Raw genomic sequence first — 16,520 nt, forward strand, 5'->3', positions numbered from 1 at the left:
GCCAGTATGCTGTAGGCGGGATTGAAGCCGTAGTGGGGTCCCCCCTGTCCCAACAAGAATGGGCCAAGCTTCAAGATCGAGACCCTGAACACGTCTTAATGAAACAGTACGTGAAGACACAAGAGAAACCACCCTCCGAAGTAAGAGCCCGATTATCAACCAGGGCCTCTGCCCTACTTGCCCAATGGGATCGGCTGATCGTGAAGGATGAAGTCTTGTATCGCAGGGCCCTTTTATCTCATATGCTGGAAGAATGTTTGCAGATTGTCGTCCCGGTGCAGCTAGCCCATGAGATGGTGGCTGAAGCCCACAGAAGGAACGGCCACTTCGGCATAGACAAGACCCTCCGGTGGACCCAGCAATTCATTTTTTGCCCAGAACTCCGTAAGCTGGTTGAAAACGTCTGCCTAAGCTGTCGTACATGTGAACTCCACAAGTCTACTGAGCAGCGTGCACCCGTCCAGACCATTAGCACATCCAGGCCCCTCGAGTTGTTGATGGTGGACTGTTGTGTATCCGCTTTTTGGGCTCCCCTGGTGGTTGCTGGTGGTACTGGTGACTTGTTTGCACTTTGCTTCTTCTGTTCACCTGCTTCCATCAGTGTTTGGGAGTTTACTATTTAGCCTTGCTCTCCAGTCATTTCCTTGCCGGTCATCATTGTAACCAGAGCCTTCGGTTGCATGTTCCTGCTACTAGTCTGCTGATCAGCTAAGTGGACTTTGTCCTTTTGTTTTGTACCTTTTGTCCAGTTTGCAGTTTTTGTAAGTCTCTGTAGCTGGAAGCTCTTGCGGGCTGAAATTGCCACTCCTGTGTCATGAGTTGACACAGGAGTCTTAAAGTAATTTCAGGATGGTTTTTGAAAGGGTTTTCAGTTGACCGTGAAGTCCTCTTTTGTATCCTTCTGCTATCTAGTAAGTGGACCTCTCTTTGCTAAATCTACTTTCATACTGTGTATGTCTTTTCCTCTTAATTCACCGTTATTACATGTGGGGGGCTGCTATCATCTTTTGGGGTATTTCCCTAGAGGTAAGCCAGGTCTGTTTCTTCCTCTACCAGGCGTAGTTAGTCCTCCGGCTGGCGCGTGGCATATAGGAAGCCGTAGGTATGCTCCCTGGCTACTGTTAGTTGTGTGGTAGATTTAGCTCACGGTCAACTCGAGTTTCCATCACCCGAGAGCTCGTTCGTTACTTATGTGTTTTTTACGTTCCCTTGCCATTGGGAACCATGACAGTATGACCGGCCTACAAAGTGTTAATTGTTTGGGCTGAAGCAGGAGAAAAAGAAGTGTTGAAGGGAATTTTTTTTTTCTTTCCCTCAGAGTTTTGCTGCCTAGCCCTTAATTGCTGTCTAGCTGCTTTTTACCTCCTCTTAACCCATGAATGGCTCTGACCTTAGCTGTTTAACATGGATGTCCAGAGTTTGGCTGCAGGTTTAAATAATCTTGCTACGAAGGTTCAAAATTTACAAGATTTTGTTATACATGCTCCTATTTCTGAACCTAAGATCCCTACACCAGAGGTGTTTTCCGGAGATAGATCTCGGTTTTTGAATTTCAAATATAATTGTAAATTATTCCTTTCTCTCAGACCTCACTCCTCAGGAGATCCTGTCCAGCAGGTTAAGATTGTAATCTCTTTGCTGCGAGGTGACCCTCAAAATTGGGCATTTTCATTGGCACCAGGGGATCCTGCGTTGCTCAATGTGGATGCGTTTTTCCTGGCTTTAGGGTTGCTTTATGAGGAACCTAATTTGGAGATTCAAGCTGAAAAAGCTTTGATAGCCCTATCTCAAGGGCAAGATGAAGCGGAGATATACTGCCAAAAATTTCGTAGGTGGTCTGTGCTTACTCAGTGGAATGAGTGCGCCTTAGCGGCAAATTTCAGAGAGGGCCTTTCTGATGCCGTTAAAGATGTTATGGTCGGGTTCCCTGCGCCTACAGGTCTGAATGAGTCCATGACAATGGCAATTCAGATTGATCGGCGTTTGCGGGAGCGCAAACCCATGCACCATTTGGCGGTATCTTCTGAAGAGACGCCAGAGAAAATGCAATGTGACAGAGTTCTGTCCAGAAGTGAGCGGCAGAATTATAGGCGTAAAAATGGGTTATGCTTCTATTGTGGTGATTCTGCTCATGTTATATCGGCATGCTCTAAACGTACTAGGAAGGTTGACAAGTCCATTTCAATTGGCACTTTACAGTCCAAATTTATTTTGTCTGTAACCTTGATTTGTTCATTATCAGTTATTACCGTGGATGCCTATGTGGACTCGGGCGCCGCTCTGAGTCTTATGGACTGGTCCTTTGCCAGGCGCTGTGGGTTTGATTTAGAGCCTCTGGAAGTCCCTATACCTCTGAAGGGTATTGATTCTACACCTTTGGCTTGTAATAAACCACAGTTCTGGACGCAAGTGACTATGCGTATGACTCCAGACCATCAGGAGGTGATTCGCTTCCTTGTGTTGTACAATTTACATGATGTTTTGGTGCTTGGATTACCATGGTTACAGTCTCATAACCCAGTCCTTGACTGGAAGGCTATGTCTGTGTTAAGCTGGGGATGTCGGGGGGCTCATGGGGACACTCCTATGGTGTCCATTTCGTCATCTATTCCATCTGAGATTCTGGCATTTTTGTCTGATTATCGTGATATTTTTGAAGAGCCTAAGATTGGTTCACTCCCTCCTCACAGGGATTGTGATTGCGCCATAGATCTGATTCCTGGCAGTAAATTTCCAAAGTGTCGTTTGTTTAACCTATCTGTACCTGAACATGCTGCTATGCGCGAGTATATTAAGGAGTCCCTGGAAAAGGGACATATTCGTCCTTCTTCATCACCTTTAGGAGCCGGTTTTTTCTTTGTCTCTAAAAAGGATGGCTCTCTGAGGCCTTGTATTGATTATCGTCTCCTGAATAAAATTACAGTCAAATATCAGTATCCGTTGCCTTTGCTGACTGATTTGTTTGCTCGCATAAGGGGGTTAAGTGGTTCTCTAAGATTGATCTTCGTGGGGCGTATAATTTGGTGCGAATTAAGCAGGGGGATGAGTGGAAGACCGCATTTAATACGCCTGAGGGCCATTTTGAGTATTTGGTAATGCCTTTCGGCCTTTCTAATGCACCTTCTGTCTTTCAGTCCTTAATGCATGATATTTTCCGGGAATATTTGGATAAATTTATGATTGTGTACTTGGATGATATTTTGATTTTTTCTGATGACTGGGAGTCTCATGTTCAGCAGGTCAGGAGGGTTTTTCAGGTTTTGCGGGAGAATTCTTTGTGTGTAAAGGGTTCAAAGTGTGTTTTTGGGGTTCAAAAAATTTCATTTTTGGGGTATATTTTTTCCCCTTCTTCTATTGAGATGGACCCTGTCAAGGTTCGGGCTATTTACGACTGGACGCAGCCTACTTCTCTGAAGAGTCTCCAGAAATTCTTGGGCTTTGCTAATTTTTATCGTCGATTTATAGCTGGTTTTTCTGGCGTTGCTAAACCTCTGACGGATTTGACTAAAAAGGGTGCTGATGTTGCCAATTGGTCCCCTGCTGCCGTGGAGGCCTTTCGGGAGCTTAAGCGCCGCTTTTTGTCTGCCCCTGTGTTGCGCCAGCCTGATGTTTCTCTTCCCTTTCAGGTTGAGGTCGATGCTTCCGAGATCGGAGCGGGGGCGGTTTTGTCGCAGAAAAGTTCCGACTGCTCAGTGATGAGACCTTGTGCGTTCTTTTCGCGAAAATTTTCGGCCGCCGAGCGAAACTATGATGTTGGTAATCGGGAGCTTTTGGCCATGAAGTGGGCATTTGAGGAGTGGCGTCATTGGCTTGAGGGTGCCAGACATCAGGTGGTGGTTTTGACTGATCACAAGAATTTAATTTATTTGGAGTCTGCCAGGCGCCTGAATCCTAGACAGGCACGTTGGTCGTTGTTCTTTTCCCGGTTTAATTTTGTGGTCTCGTACTTACCGGGTTCTAGGAATGTGAAAGCAGATGCTCTTTCTAGGAGTTTTGAGCCTGACTCTCCTGGGAATTCTGAACCTGCTGGTGTCCTTAAGGATGGAGTGGTTTTGTCTGCTGTCTCTCCAGATTTGCGACGTGCTTTGCAAGAATTTCAGGCGGATAGACCTGATCGTTGTCCGTCTGGTAGACTGTTTGTTCCTGACGAGTGGACCACTAGAGTCATCTCGGAAGTTCATTCTTCTACTCTGGCAGGTCATCCGGGAATTTTTGGCACCAGAGATTTGGTGGCTAGATCCTTCTGGTGGCCTTCCCTGTCTCGAGATGTGCGTGTTTTTGTGCAGTCTTGCGATGTGTGTGCTCGGGCCAAGCCTTGTTGTTCTAGGGCTAGTGGGTTGTTGTTGCCCTTGCCTATTCCAAAGAGGCCTTGGACGCACATCTCTATGGACTTTATCTCGGATCTCCCTGTTTCTCAGAAGATGTCTGTCATCTGGGTGGTGTGTGACCGTTTTTCTAAAATGGTTCATTTGGTGCCATTGCCTAAGTTGCCTTCCTCATCTGAGTTGGTCCCTCTGTTTTTTCAAAATGTGGTTCGCTTGCATGGTATTCCGGAAAACATCGTTTCTGACAGGGGTACCCAGTTCGTGTCTAGATTTTGGCGGGCAGTCTGTGCCAGGTTGGGCATTGATTTGTCCTTTTCGTCTGCATTCCATCCTCAGACCAATGGCCAGACGGAGCGAACTAATCAAACTTTGGAGACTTATTTGAGGTGTTTTGTGTCTGCGGATCAGGATGATTGGGTTGCCTTTCTGCCGTTGGCGGAGTTTGCTCTTAATAATCGGGCTAGTTCTGCCACTTTGGTTTCTCCTTTCTTTTGCAATTCAGGGTTTCATCCGCGTTTTTCATCTGGTCAGGTTGAATCTTCGGATTGTCCTGGAGTGGATGCGGTGTTGGATCGGTTGCATCAGATTTGGGGACAAGTGGTGGATAATTTGGAATTGTCCCAGGAGAGGACTCAGCAGTTTGCTAACCGTCGTCGTCGTGTTGGTCCCCACCTTCGCGTTGGGGACTTGGTGTGGTTGTCTTCCCGTTTTGTCCCTATGAGGGTTTCTTCTCCCAAATTTAAGCCTCGGTTCATCGGTCCTTATAGGATTTTGGAGATTCTTAACCCTGTTTCCTTTCGTTTGGACCTCCCTGCATCTTTCGCTATCCATAATGTGTTCCATCGGTCGTTGTTGCGGAGATATGAGGAACCGGTGGTTCCCTCTACTGAACCTCCTGCTCCTGTGCTGGTGGAGGGTGAATTGGAGTACGTCGTGGAGAAGATCTTGGACTCCCGTATTTCCAGACGGAGACTTCAATATCTGGTTAAATGGAAAGGCTATGGTCAGGAAGATAATTCTTGGGTAACTGCCTCTGATGTTCATGCCTCGGATTTGGTTCGTGCCTTTCATAGGGCTCATCCAGATCACCCTGGCGGTTCTTGTGAGGGTTCGGTGCCCCCTCCTTAAGGGGAGGGTACTGTTGTGTATCCGCTTTTTGGGCTCCCCTGGTGGTTGCTGGTGGTACTGGTGACTTGTTTGCACTTTGCTTCTTCTGTTCACCTGCTTCCATCAGTGTTTGGGAGTTTCCTATTTAGCCTTGCTCTCCAGTCATTTCCTTGCCGGTCATCATTGTAACCAGAGCCTTCGGTTGCATGTTCCTGCTACTAGTCTGCTGATCAGCTAAGTGGACTTTGTCCTTTTGTTTTGTACCTTTTGTCCAGTTTGCAGTTTTTGTAATTCTCTGTAGCTGGAAGCTCTTGCGGGCTGAAATTGCCACTCCTGTGTCATGAGTTGACACAGGAGTCTTAAAGTAATTTCAGGATGGTTTTTGAAAGGGTTTTCAGTTGACCGTGAAGTCCTCTTTTGTATCCTTCTGCTATCTAGTAAGTGGACCTCTCTTTGCTAAATCTACTTTCATACTGTGTATGTCTTTTCCTCTTAATTCACCGTTATTACATGTGGGGGGCTGCTATCATCTTTTGGGGTATTTCCCTAGAGGTAAGCCAGGTCTGTTTCTTCCTCTACCAGGCGTAGTTAGTCCTCCGGCTGGCGCGTGGCATATAGGAAGCCGTAGGTATGCTCCCTGGCTACTGTTAGTTGTGTGGTAGATTTAGCTCACGGTCAACTCGAGTTTCCATCACCCGAGAGCTCGTTCGTTACTTATGTGTTTTTTACGTTCCCTTGCCATTGGGAACCATGACAGTGGACTATCTGTTGATTGGAACGGCGAATAGTGGCTACCAGTACTGTCTGCTGATGGTGGACCACTTCACGAAATTCGCCATCGCTGTTGCTACCAAAGATCAGACTGCCGAATCAGCTGCACAGGCCATCTGTCAACACTTCGTTCCGGTCTACGGGTGTCCGGAGCGGCTGCACTCGGATCAGGGGGCGTGTTTCGAAGGGCGAGTCATTGAAGAACTTCAGCAGATGTATGGAATCAAGAAGTCCAGGACCACCCCGTATCATCCACAAGGGAATGGCGCGTGTGAACGTTTCAACCGGACTCTCTTACAACTGATGCGAACCCTAGCAGAAGACAAAAAGCCCGACTGGCCTCGATTCCTCCCAGAACTGCTGTGGGCCTATAACAATCAAGTCCATTCTGTCACCGGATACACGCCTTACACCCTCCTTTTTGGCCGCCCAGGCAAAGGCATCCATGAGCTACACCTGTCTAACTCTGATGAAGACACCTGTGGTACCTATCCTTCCTGGCTACAAGCACACCGTCAAAGGATGGAAACTGTATACCGGCTGGTGGAACAGCAGATCCAGGACCAGGTCCACACTGATCCACTTCCAGTACAAGAAGACCTACTGAGTGTTGGCCAACTAGTCCTAGTTCGTGTAAAGAAACCACAAGGAAAACTCCGACCCAAGTGGGAGACCGAAGTCTATCGAATCATTGGACACCCGTACCCTGGTGGCCCCGTCTACCAAGTACAAGGCGAAGACAGCGGCAGCCTTCGCACCCTGCACCGTAACATGTTGCGCCCCTGTCGTTCTCAGCCTGACTCCCCTCCTATAATGCCTAGAGAGACGGATGTCACTAATACTGTGGGAGACACCGATACCGGGGATGTAGAAGTGGAAAACATCCATACCCCTGCTCGCCTGACTGACACGTCTGCACCCCTTACCTCCTCGACTGACTTACCGACTGGGGCGGAGAGTGGAGTGACTGATCGGGGAGAGAGACTAGCACCCGTTAGGCGGACAGCGAGGACCACCGCAGGAGTGCCCCCGGGACAGTCCTACAGAGACCAATATGTGTGGCCCTTTTCACAGCCGGGTCCTACAACCTCCACAGCCATCGCCGCCCTGGAGACAGTCGTTGACAGGGACTGCCAACCTTCAAGTGGGGGGGCGTGTAATGAGCTGGCCGGCTCTGACTGTTCTGTTATCATTGACATAGAAGAATCTGTGACAGACACTGCCCCCGTGTGGCCAGAAGTTATACCTATGCCGAATGTGATTACAGAGAAACAAACTGTATTGGCTAAGCTCCCCCCTGTTATGTCATGTGATCAGGAAGGAGAGGAAGAAAAAGCCCGGGAAGTCTGTCGGTGCAGAGAGAGATCAGTGTGTGATCTGGCGTCCTCCCACATATGCGACATAGGAGATTGCCTGGATGATTCCCCTCCCTTGAAAGCTGACTTCCAGATTCTTCCCAGCTCCCACACTGCAGACCACTCAGCGGTGACATCTCCACAGATCCTGAACCCACGAACTGTAAGCGGGTCCTCTGTTGAGAGGCCGAACATTCCACCCCTACCTGCCGTACCCCAAGGACTACAGTTTGGACCTGAGAGACGGAATTTTGTTTAATCCCTGTTGTTTTCTCCTCGGCTGGAGCGTCCCCCTGCAGTGACAGACAGGCCTGCGACGTGGGAAGATAACCTTCTGGAGCAAAGACACTGGTAACGTGTGGATAGGGAAAGTGAGGGACAGTTTGTATTACACGTTATTTCTGTGGATAGGCATATTTTGTGTTGTTTATTATTGTGTTCCGCTGTGTTAAGGAAAAATGTATAACAGTAAAGATATGTTTGTTAAAATGGAATCTGGGTGTGGAAGTTTTGCTGAGCCAGATCATGGATATACATGGGCGGCCTTGCCCTCGTCCACTTCACTGGCAGCAGAGAGAAGTCACAACAAGGCCCAGAGAAGTGAGTGAGTTTGAGAGTAATGCAGGTGGGGGATGGGAGGCCATGCAGTGATGCCAGCAGGGTTGTTACACTTGGTGTTTAGTGGGATAACAGATCTCTTTCCTGGTGTCTCGTGGGATAACAGTTCACATCCCTGGTGTCTTATTGGGTCCTACACATCCCTGGTGTCTAGTGGGATAATAGATCTCTTTCCTGGTGACTCGTGGGATAATAGATCTCTTTCCTGGTGTCTCATGGGATAATAGATCACATCCCTGGTGTCTTATTGGGTCCTACACATACCAAGTGTCTAGTGGGGACCCGTCTATTTTTCATAACCAGCCTTGCTAAAGCTGACAGCCCCCAGCTGTCAGTTGTGCCTGGTAAATATGAAAAATACAGGGGAACCCCATGTCATTTTTTACATTTTTTTTTTGTATTTATAGCGCAGGTGCTGGCTGATGAATACTCCCATTACCTACGCCTGCCCTCGCTGTCATTAGATGCAGCAGGTGTAGGCTGATGGGAGTAGTAGTCCACAGACACAAAAAGAGGACTTAAAAATCCTCCAGAAAATTGAAAAAAATTGTGATTTTTTTTTGGGAGTAGTAGTCCCATCAGCCGCTGCCTGTGATTGGGGATACACTTATTACCTCCGGTCACAGCTGCGGGCTCATGCTGTCATTTGACAGCATGGGTGCCGCAGATTTCTGACCAGCGGTAATGATCTTACCACCGATCCGAGGCAGTGTCATGCATATGCCCGCGTGTCAAACATTGGATGTTTGGGCCCCTTTCATGTGAATGGGGTCCGGGTTTGGGTACTGTTCTGTTATCCGAACCACACTTATTTATTTTTAACTGTTCGGCCGAACCCGCCAGACTCGAACATCCAGGGGTCCACCAGTCACTACCTACAATGTCTCTGTTGCGAAGCACAGGTGGACAGGAAAAGGATAACTAGTCTCAGCAATCTCACAGCTAAGCAGCCACACACTGCCAGCGTCCAGCTGTACCTGTGGCATTAGTGCGGCACTGCCTCATCCGGAGATGATCCAGGTGGTATGAAAGTCTCTAACACATGGCATGAATGTGGCACACAGCTTCACCATTTTAGAGCAATTTTTGGGCAGATTTATCTCTACCATTGTCTTCAATAATAGTAAAAGATTATAATTCAATGTGCAAGTATAAGTCCCAGTATAACAGCCATCAGTGAGGAGACAGGCGGCAGTCTTATCTGGTCCACACTGACTGCTGGCTATGAGATCATCGCTACAAGGGCACCAAGCGTTGATCCCCCCTGCTCCAGCCCACCACAGCCATTCATGACTTGTGCCTAGGAACTCGCATGTTTCCTCCACTGTAGGCCTATCAGGTCTCTACCCCACTGCTGCGGACGATCCTCTGCTCCAAACTATCTGCAGACACCCCAGTGACCATCTATAATCAACAGCTCCTGGAAATCCTGGCTCCTCCCCTGAGGAACATCCCATCTGCTACTCACCGATTGTACTGAACACCGTAAAACAGAAAAACAAGGAGCTGTAGAAATCCCAAGCAGCATCAGCATTATTATACATGTCAATCAGACGCCGGGACTCAGTCCGAAAGCAGTCTAGAAGAAAAAGACAAAAGTCTAAATTAGCCTTGTCATAGATGTAATGGTAAAATAGGACCAATATTTAAACCATCTTGAGTGGGAATGTGTCACCCTCATATTTAGCTTTGAGGCATAGCTTCATCATAAACAGTAAAAGGAAAAAGAGCTAACACTTCATTAGTCACCTGCTCACAGTGGTTGGAAAGTGGGTTTTCTGATGGAGAGCAGACACAAAGTCCAGACTCAGTGTATACAAGAGGCTAGGAGTTGAGAAATGTATTGCCTCCGTGGATAACTCTTCCTGTCTTCAAAAGAATTACATCCGACTCCTAGGAGCCGTATTCCAGTTATGGATATTGGGTATTTTGTGACTGGGGTAGGTCCTATAGCTATGAGAGACATAGTTACGGCGTTGTGACGCAATGGATTCATTTCAATCACTGTGCTGTCTGCGCATCAGCCCTATTATCTGCCAGATAGGTAAGGATATACAGTGTGTATATTCATCAGACCAAAATATATATTAAACAATATTTTAACAAAAATCACAATTATATCACCATAACATTTTATGTATTTGAAATCTTTATTGACAATCGACAGGATAAAATAATTGAAAACAATAAAAACATTTTTTATTAATTAAAAAGATTTATTTAAAAAAAAATATATAACAATAAAATGTGTATATATATATCTCCTATGAATGCAGTTTGTGGAGATTCAAATTTTATTAAAACCTACGTGTGCGCAGGGCAGGGCATACCCAAACTGATTGGCACAGATAATATATATAATAATTATATAAATAAATATATATAATAAATAATACTAGAATTAATATTAAAATTAATTGGCAGCAAAGCAAGTATAACAAAATATATAAATATGTGATAAAAAATGAGTAGATAAAGAAATCCAGTGATAAACACTATAAGTAGGTGTATATATCGATTATTCAAATTAATGTAATAATAATAATAGTGCCACAGTGCAAAATATTAAAACAACACAAAATGTTCAAAAGATAATAACCAGAACTGAAATTAAAAATGCAACAATAGTGACAAAGTGCAAGAAAAAGGTTTCTCCAGAGTCACAATTGCTGCCAAATAAAGTGCCACACAAAAAATTAGTATAATATACCAGCCAGTGTTAGGACGCCACTGCCCCGCACACACCACACTCCAACGATCGTTTCGCTTGCCGCTTCATCAGGAGGAAGATGGACAGTCACAAGCCATCACACACAGAAGAGCGGCTGACATTATTGTACCAGGAGCGGCACAAGGTCACCCAGGAGCAGTGTGAGAGACTGGAGGGAAGCTGCCAAGACGCAGGAAAGCTGGGATTAACAATCATGAGTCGCCCGCCTGGGCAGTGGGGTACTTGGCACCGGGTCTGATCGCTCTTAAAGGGGATGTCATGGTGGCTGCGACCTTGTCCGTGGCCCTGGGCGCTCAATTAAAGGGGAACAGTCTTTTAAGAGGAATTGTGAATAAAGTCTATTGTTCGTGACGCCACCTGTGGTTTTTGGTCAGTAGGGACCGACGCTGCTTAAAGGGGTCCTCTAGGCTGATGTTCTTGCAGCAAGATGGTGACGCTTCCCACAGGTGAAGTAGGTCCCCAGGGCTCCCAAGGTGTATGGGCAAGGATGGAGCATGCCGGCAAATAAGCGGAGGACACAGAGTTGTAAAGTCTTTACCTGGTTTACTGGCGGTAGCAGTCCACAGTCCAGGGTACCAGGAACAGGTGGAATGGTCCGGCCGGCCTGGGTGCAATAGTGGATCCCTCTCCCAGGTGAGGTCTGTTATCCTTCCTACTCGCGTAGTATGCCAGGTCCCTGCTGCCTGTAGCTTGCTGGCAAAGTCCTCTGATGCTCACTAACATACAACCCGTCAGGTTCTCTTCCTTTCCTGGAGCTGCTCAAACGTCTGCTGCACGGCCCCACTGTCTGTTCCACGTCTGCTCAGCTGCACACTTCTCTAGCTGATGTTCCCAGACAAGCTCCTCTCTGGCAATCTCTGTCCAACTCGCTTTCTTTCCAGGGACTGCACCACTTTCTCGTGCATGCACGGCCCCTCTGCTTTTCCATTCTCACTCTTCCTCAGTCTCTCCTGACTAAACTGTCTAACTCCTCCTACAGACCAGGATATCTCTCTGAGGGAAGTGCAGCGCCCCAGAGTCCTGGTCGCTGCAGTAATGTCGCTCTTCCATCAGGGGGAGTGATATTACGTCTGATGGTACTAAGGAGTTCACCTGACCAGGTATCACAAGTCACACACTACACTTCACCCTCCAGTCCACCAGGGGGAGCCTTGCTTCTATCTATTAGGGCACTCTTCACACACGGGTAAAACTGGTGGGTTGGATAGGAAGTCAGTCAGAAGCTGCCTGGGTTTGACCCAGAGAGGACCTGTCAGGAAGACAGGGGGAGAAGGAGGAACATCTGAGCTGCAGACAGAGGGTCCCTGTCAGGGGTGGGATCCTGACAGAGGCCAAGCACGAGATAGAACATTATGGAGCTGCACACGCGCCCCATGCGGCAGCATCCTAAGAAAGGACACGAAGCAAAGTATATTGTGGAGAGTGAGAAACGAAGTCACAGCACAAGGAGATAATACCGGGAGGAGTTCTGCCCCAAGATCGGCAGCCTCCTTCTGAGGTGCGCAGCCGGTGGCCGGAACACCGAGGGAGCAACTGATTCTACGCATTACTTCAGAGACCAGCAGGACAGTCAATTCCAAGTTGGCTGCCCGACCTTAATACCTAAGAAGACACGGAAGCAAATTGTGGGAGAGGGGCGTCTCTAGGGTCCCTATAAATAAGCTCCAGGCCTACCCCGTCATATGGGTTGTCCTATCCATACCATCTGGGGGACAGAGAGAGAGAACATCAGAAACATCCACGAAAGTTGTGAGGACTATCCCGTGGTGCTCAGCAGGGAGGTACTACAACACACAGGCGCAAGTAGGAAGGCTACTGATTTCCACTTGGATAAGGAAACTCTGGATGTGCCTTCGGACCGGCCGGACTCAGCCTGCCCTGTGAACGGTACTCTGGACTGTGGACCCTGAAGTCTTCAGTAAAAGGTAAAGAGACTGCAACCTTTGTGTCCTCGTTATTCATTGCGCCTTACATCGTCCACCATCACCACCTACACATCTGGGAAGCCCTGGGGACATACTTCACCTGTGGAAAGGTACACCATCTAGCTGCTTCTATTCCATCACCCCAGTGGACCCCTAAGCAGCGTCGGTCACCCTGACCGAACACCACAGGTGGCGTCACGAACACTGTACAAACTACACCTTTAATTGGACGCCCCTCAAAGGGCCACGGACCGGGTCAGGCCACCGTGACATCCCCAGAACCGAGAGAGATAGACCCGGTGCCGAGTACCCCATTGCCGTTACGCATGGGGGCGCTCCAAAATCTTGGCGTCACGAACAGGATCTACTTAAGCCTGAAAATCAGGTCATGTGTGCCTAAGAACTGTGTCAGAACTGTATTGGAACTGTGATTTATTGCAAGGACTGTGTATTGCCATTTGCCGCCAAAATTCCCGCCAAAATCTCCGCCATTATAGCACTATGTGGCGAGCAGGAAGAGTAGGGCGTGTCATTGTGGGCGTAGCCTGGAAGAACGGTGCGAAAGTGGAGCCAGCCCCCCACAGATACTACTATGTCCGAGAGATAGTAACATAGTAACATAGTTAGTAAGGCCGAAAAAAGACATTTGTCCATCCAGTTCAGCCTATATTCCTATATTCCATCATAATAAATCCCCAGATCTATATGGAGCGCCCCCACACCGCCGCAGGGCCGAGGGGTACCCGGAGCCGGGCCTCTAGGTCTCAGTCCTGGGGTTGTCACGGTGGCTAGACCCGGTCCGTGGCCCTGTCCGTCAGTGGGGGGGACGTCCGGTGAAGTAGGTGCTGTTAACGGTGGTGTAGCGGTGCAGTTGTGGGGTGCAGGTCGCGGTAAATAACGAGGACACCAGGTTGCAGTCTCTTTACCTCTTTACTGGAGATCTCTCGGTCCTCAGTCCGGAATCCGGCCCACCAGGCTGCGCAAGTCCGGCCGGTCCAATGGCACCTCCAGAGTTCTCCTCACAGGTGGAAATCAGTGCCTTCCTTCTTAGCGCTTTGTGTTGTAGTCCTTCCCTGCTGTGCTTACGGAAAGTCCCCCACAACTGTTGTGTCTGTTTCTTAAGTTCCCTCACAACTCGATTAACTGATCTTCTGCTAATCTTCCGTCCCTTCCTGATGTTACAGTAAGAACGGCACCCATTTGTCAGGTAGGCCTGGAGTTCTTCCGGGACCCTAGAGACGCCCCTCTCCCGCAATTGCCCCCCAAGACTTCATAGGTGATATGTGGTAGACAGCCCGCCTGAGACTGACTGTCCTGCCGCTGTTTAGAGTATGGCTTAAAGCTGTATATTATTCCACTCCCTCGGCGTTCCGGCCACCGGTAATGCGCCTCAGCAAGGTGCTGCCTCTTTCAACAAAACCCCTGCTGGTATTCTCTTTCTGCTTGATTTCGTTTCTCACTCAGCACAATCTATCTCGCTTCTAATCCTTTCTTAGGGCACCGCCGCTATTCTGAGCAGGCACGGTCCCGTTACGTTCTTTCAATGCCAAGCCTCTGCCAGGATCCCACCCCTGGCAGAGACCCTACTGTCTCTTCCTCCACAACACCCTCTCTCACTAGGTGTTGCTTCGTTCAATCCAGTCAGCGTTCTCTTCTAACTTCCTGCCTGACCCCCAGTTTACCCACTATGGTGGGGAGTGGCCTAATGAATAGCACCCTTAGCTCCCCCCGGAGGCCCAGCTGTGAAACATATTGGTGTCTGTGATACCTGATTGGAGGAACTCCTTCAGTGCCATCGAACGCACCATGGCTCCCCTTAGTGGCGGAGCCACAGTACTGCAACGACCAGGACTCTGGGGCGCTGCACTCCCCCCTGGTTAAACACAGTACTCCGGGACTGGGAAGAAAACAACAATACAGGTTAGCAAAAAGACATACAATTTTTGTTGAGTGCAAAACAATAAGCATACTTGAACAGGCTTCCCTTTATGGGAGGTGAGGACACTTTAACGTTACAAAACATAATCAAATATCATAGCAACAGGCTACAATTTACTCTCATTACCCAACCGGGTATTCTACTAAGTGCAAATGCTGGAACAATAAATTAACATTGCCTTTAAGAAACATACACTCTTAGTTTATCAAAGGCCTTCCTATAATCACATTACAGGGCAAGGTAACTCTTCATTCTCCTACTTTTGAACCTGCAGGACCGCCTGTCCCTATGGCACCAGACCTACTGCCTCTCCTTTCTTTTACAGGACCGCCCCGTTCAGCCAGGGCCTACTGCCTTTCTCTACTATACATAGTATAGACATAACATTCCTTTCAGTTTGAGAGCATGGAGCCCACTCTGCCTGGCTCCTATAAGGACTCACTCACTAACCCCTACGGGTCTACTTTCTGTCCTTAGTAACGAACTAACTTTCTATGGGGACGCAGGGTTTACCTTCTATCCTCACCTTCATTATTACTTTCTTACGTTTCTATCCATGCAGAACTCTAGTCTACCTCAACAGGCTTTCTGCATCTTTCCTTTTGAAGAACATTATTCAAGCTTCACATTTCAAACATATTAAACACATATAACTTTTCATGTAAAACGGTTACATTTCTTGCAAAGCATCATCATGACATTACTGTTCCAAAACAGTATCACTTTCAGGTTCAATTCCAACCTCCCCTTTAAGAGGAGATCAAGTCTTTCTGAGGTAGCTCTTCTTCTCAGCCTACCAGTCCATACCAGAGCTCCGGAATGGCATCTTCGCAAAGTGTCTTTAACTAAAGGTACCTTCACACGAAGCGACGCTGCAGCGATAGCGACAACGATGTCGATCGCTGCAGCGTCGCTGTTTGGTCGCTGGAGAGCTGTCACACAGACCGCTCTCCAGCGATCAACTATGCCGAGGTCCCCTGGTAACCAGGGTAAACATCGGGTAACTAAGCGCAGGGCCGCGCTTAGTAACCCGATGTTTACCCTGGTTACCAGCGTAAAATCTAAAAAAAGCAAACAGCACATACTTACATTCACGTCCCCCTGCGTCCACTTCCTGACTGACTGAGCGCCGTACAGTGAGAGCAGAGCGGTGACGTCACCGCTGTGCTGCTTTCACTTTCACTTTGCGGCGCTGAGTCAGAGGAGGAAGCAGACTGCAGGGGACGCAATGTGAGTATGTGCTGTTTGTTTTTTTTACATTTTACGCTAGTAACCAGGGTAAACATCGGGTAACTAAGCGCGGCCCTGCGCTTAGTAACCCGATGTTTACCCTGGTTACCAGTGTAAAATATCGCTGGTATCGTTGCTTTTGCTTTCAAACACAACGATACACAGCGATCGGACGACCAAATAAAGTTCTGGACTTTATTCAGCGACCAGCGACATCACAGCAGGATCCTGATCGCTGCTGCGTGTCAAACGAAACGATATCGCTAGCGAGGACGCTGCAACGTCACGGATTGCTAGCGATATCGTTATAATGTCGTTTCGTGTGAAGGTACCTTTAAACCAGTAGGAAGCACCTTTAAGAAGGTGCAAACTATTTACAGGAAAGTTTGAATCATGCACAGTCCATGATTACTGCAGTTTGTGTAACTTTGTGCAAAACCTCAAGAAAACAACAATAGTGACCCCGGGTCAACAAAGGGGTCACCTTTTTAAAGTTTACCCTGGACGGGTTTAGCAGCA

General features: G+C 47.9%; 1 protein-coding gene across 1 annotated transcript in view; it reads right to left on the bottom strand.

Moving 5' to 3' along the window:
* Positions 1-16,520, bottom strand: part of KCNK18 (potassium two pore domain channel subfamily K member 18) — a 40,947-nt gene that overhangs the window by 8,316 nt on the left and 16,111 nt on the right. Inside the window, exon 2 of the mRNA XM_077257893.1 lies at positions 9,645-9,755. Within this exon, the coding sequence (XP_077114008.1) occupies positions 9,645-9,755 (111 nt within the window). The remainder of the gene's footprint in view (positions 1-9,644; positions 9,756-16,520) is intronic.

Source organism: Ranitomeya variabilis, chromosome 4 (genome assembly GCF_051348905.1).
Source record: "Ranitomeya variabilis isolate aRanVar5 chromosome 4, aRanVar5.hap1, whole genome shotgun sequence".
Taxonomy (NCBI): Eukaryota; Metazoa; Chordata; class Amphibia; order Anura; family Dendrobatidae; genus Ranitomeya; species Ranitomeya variabilis.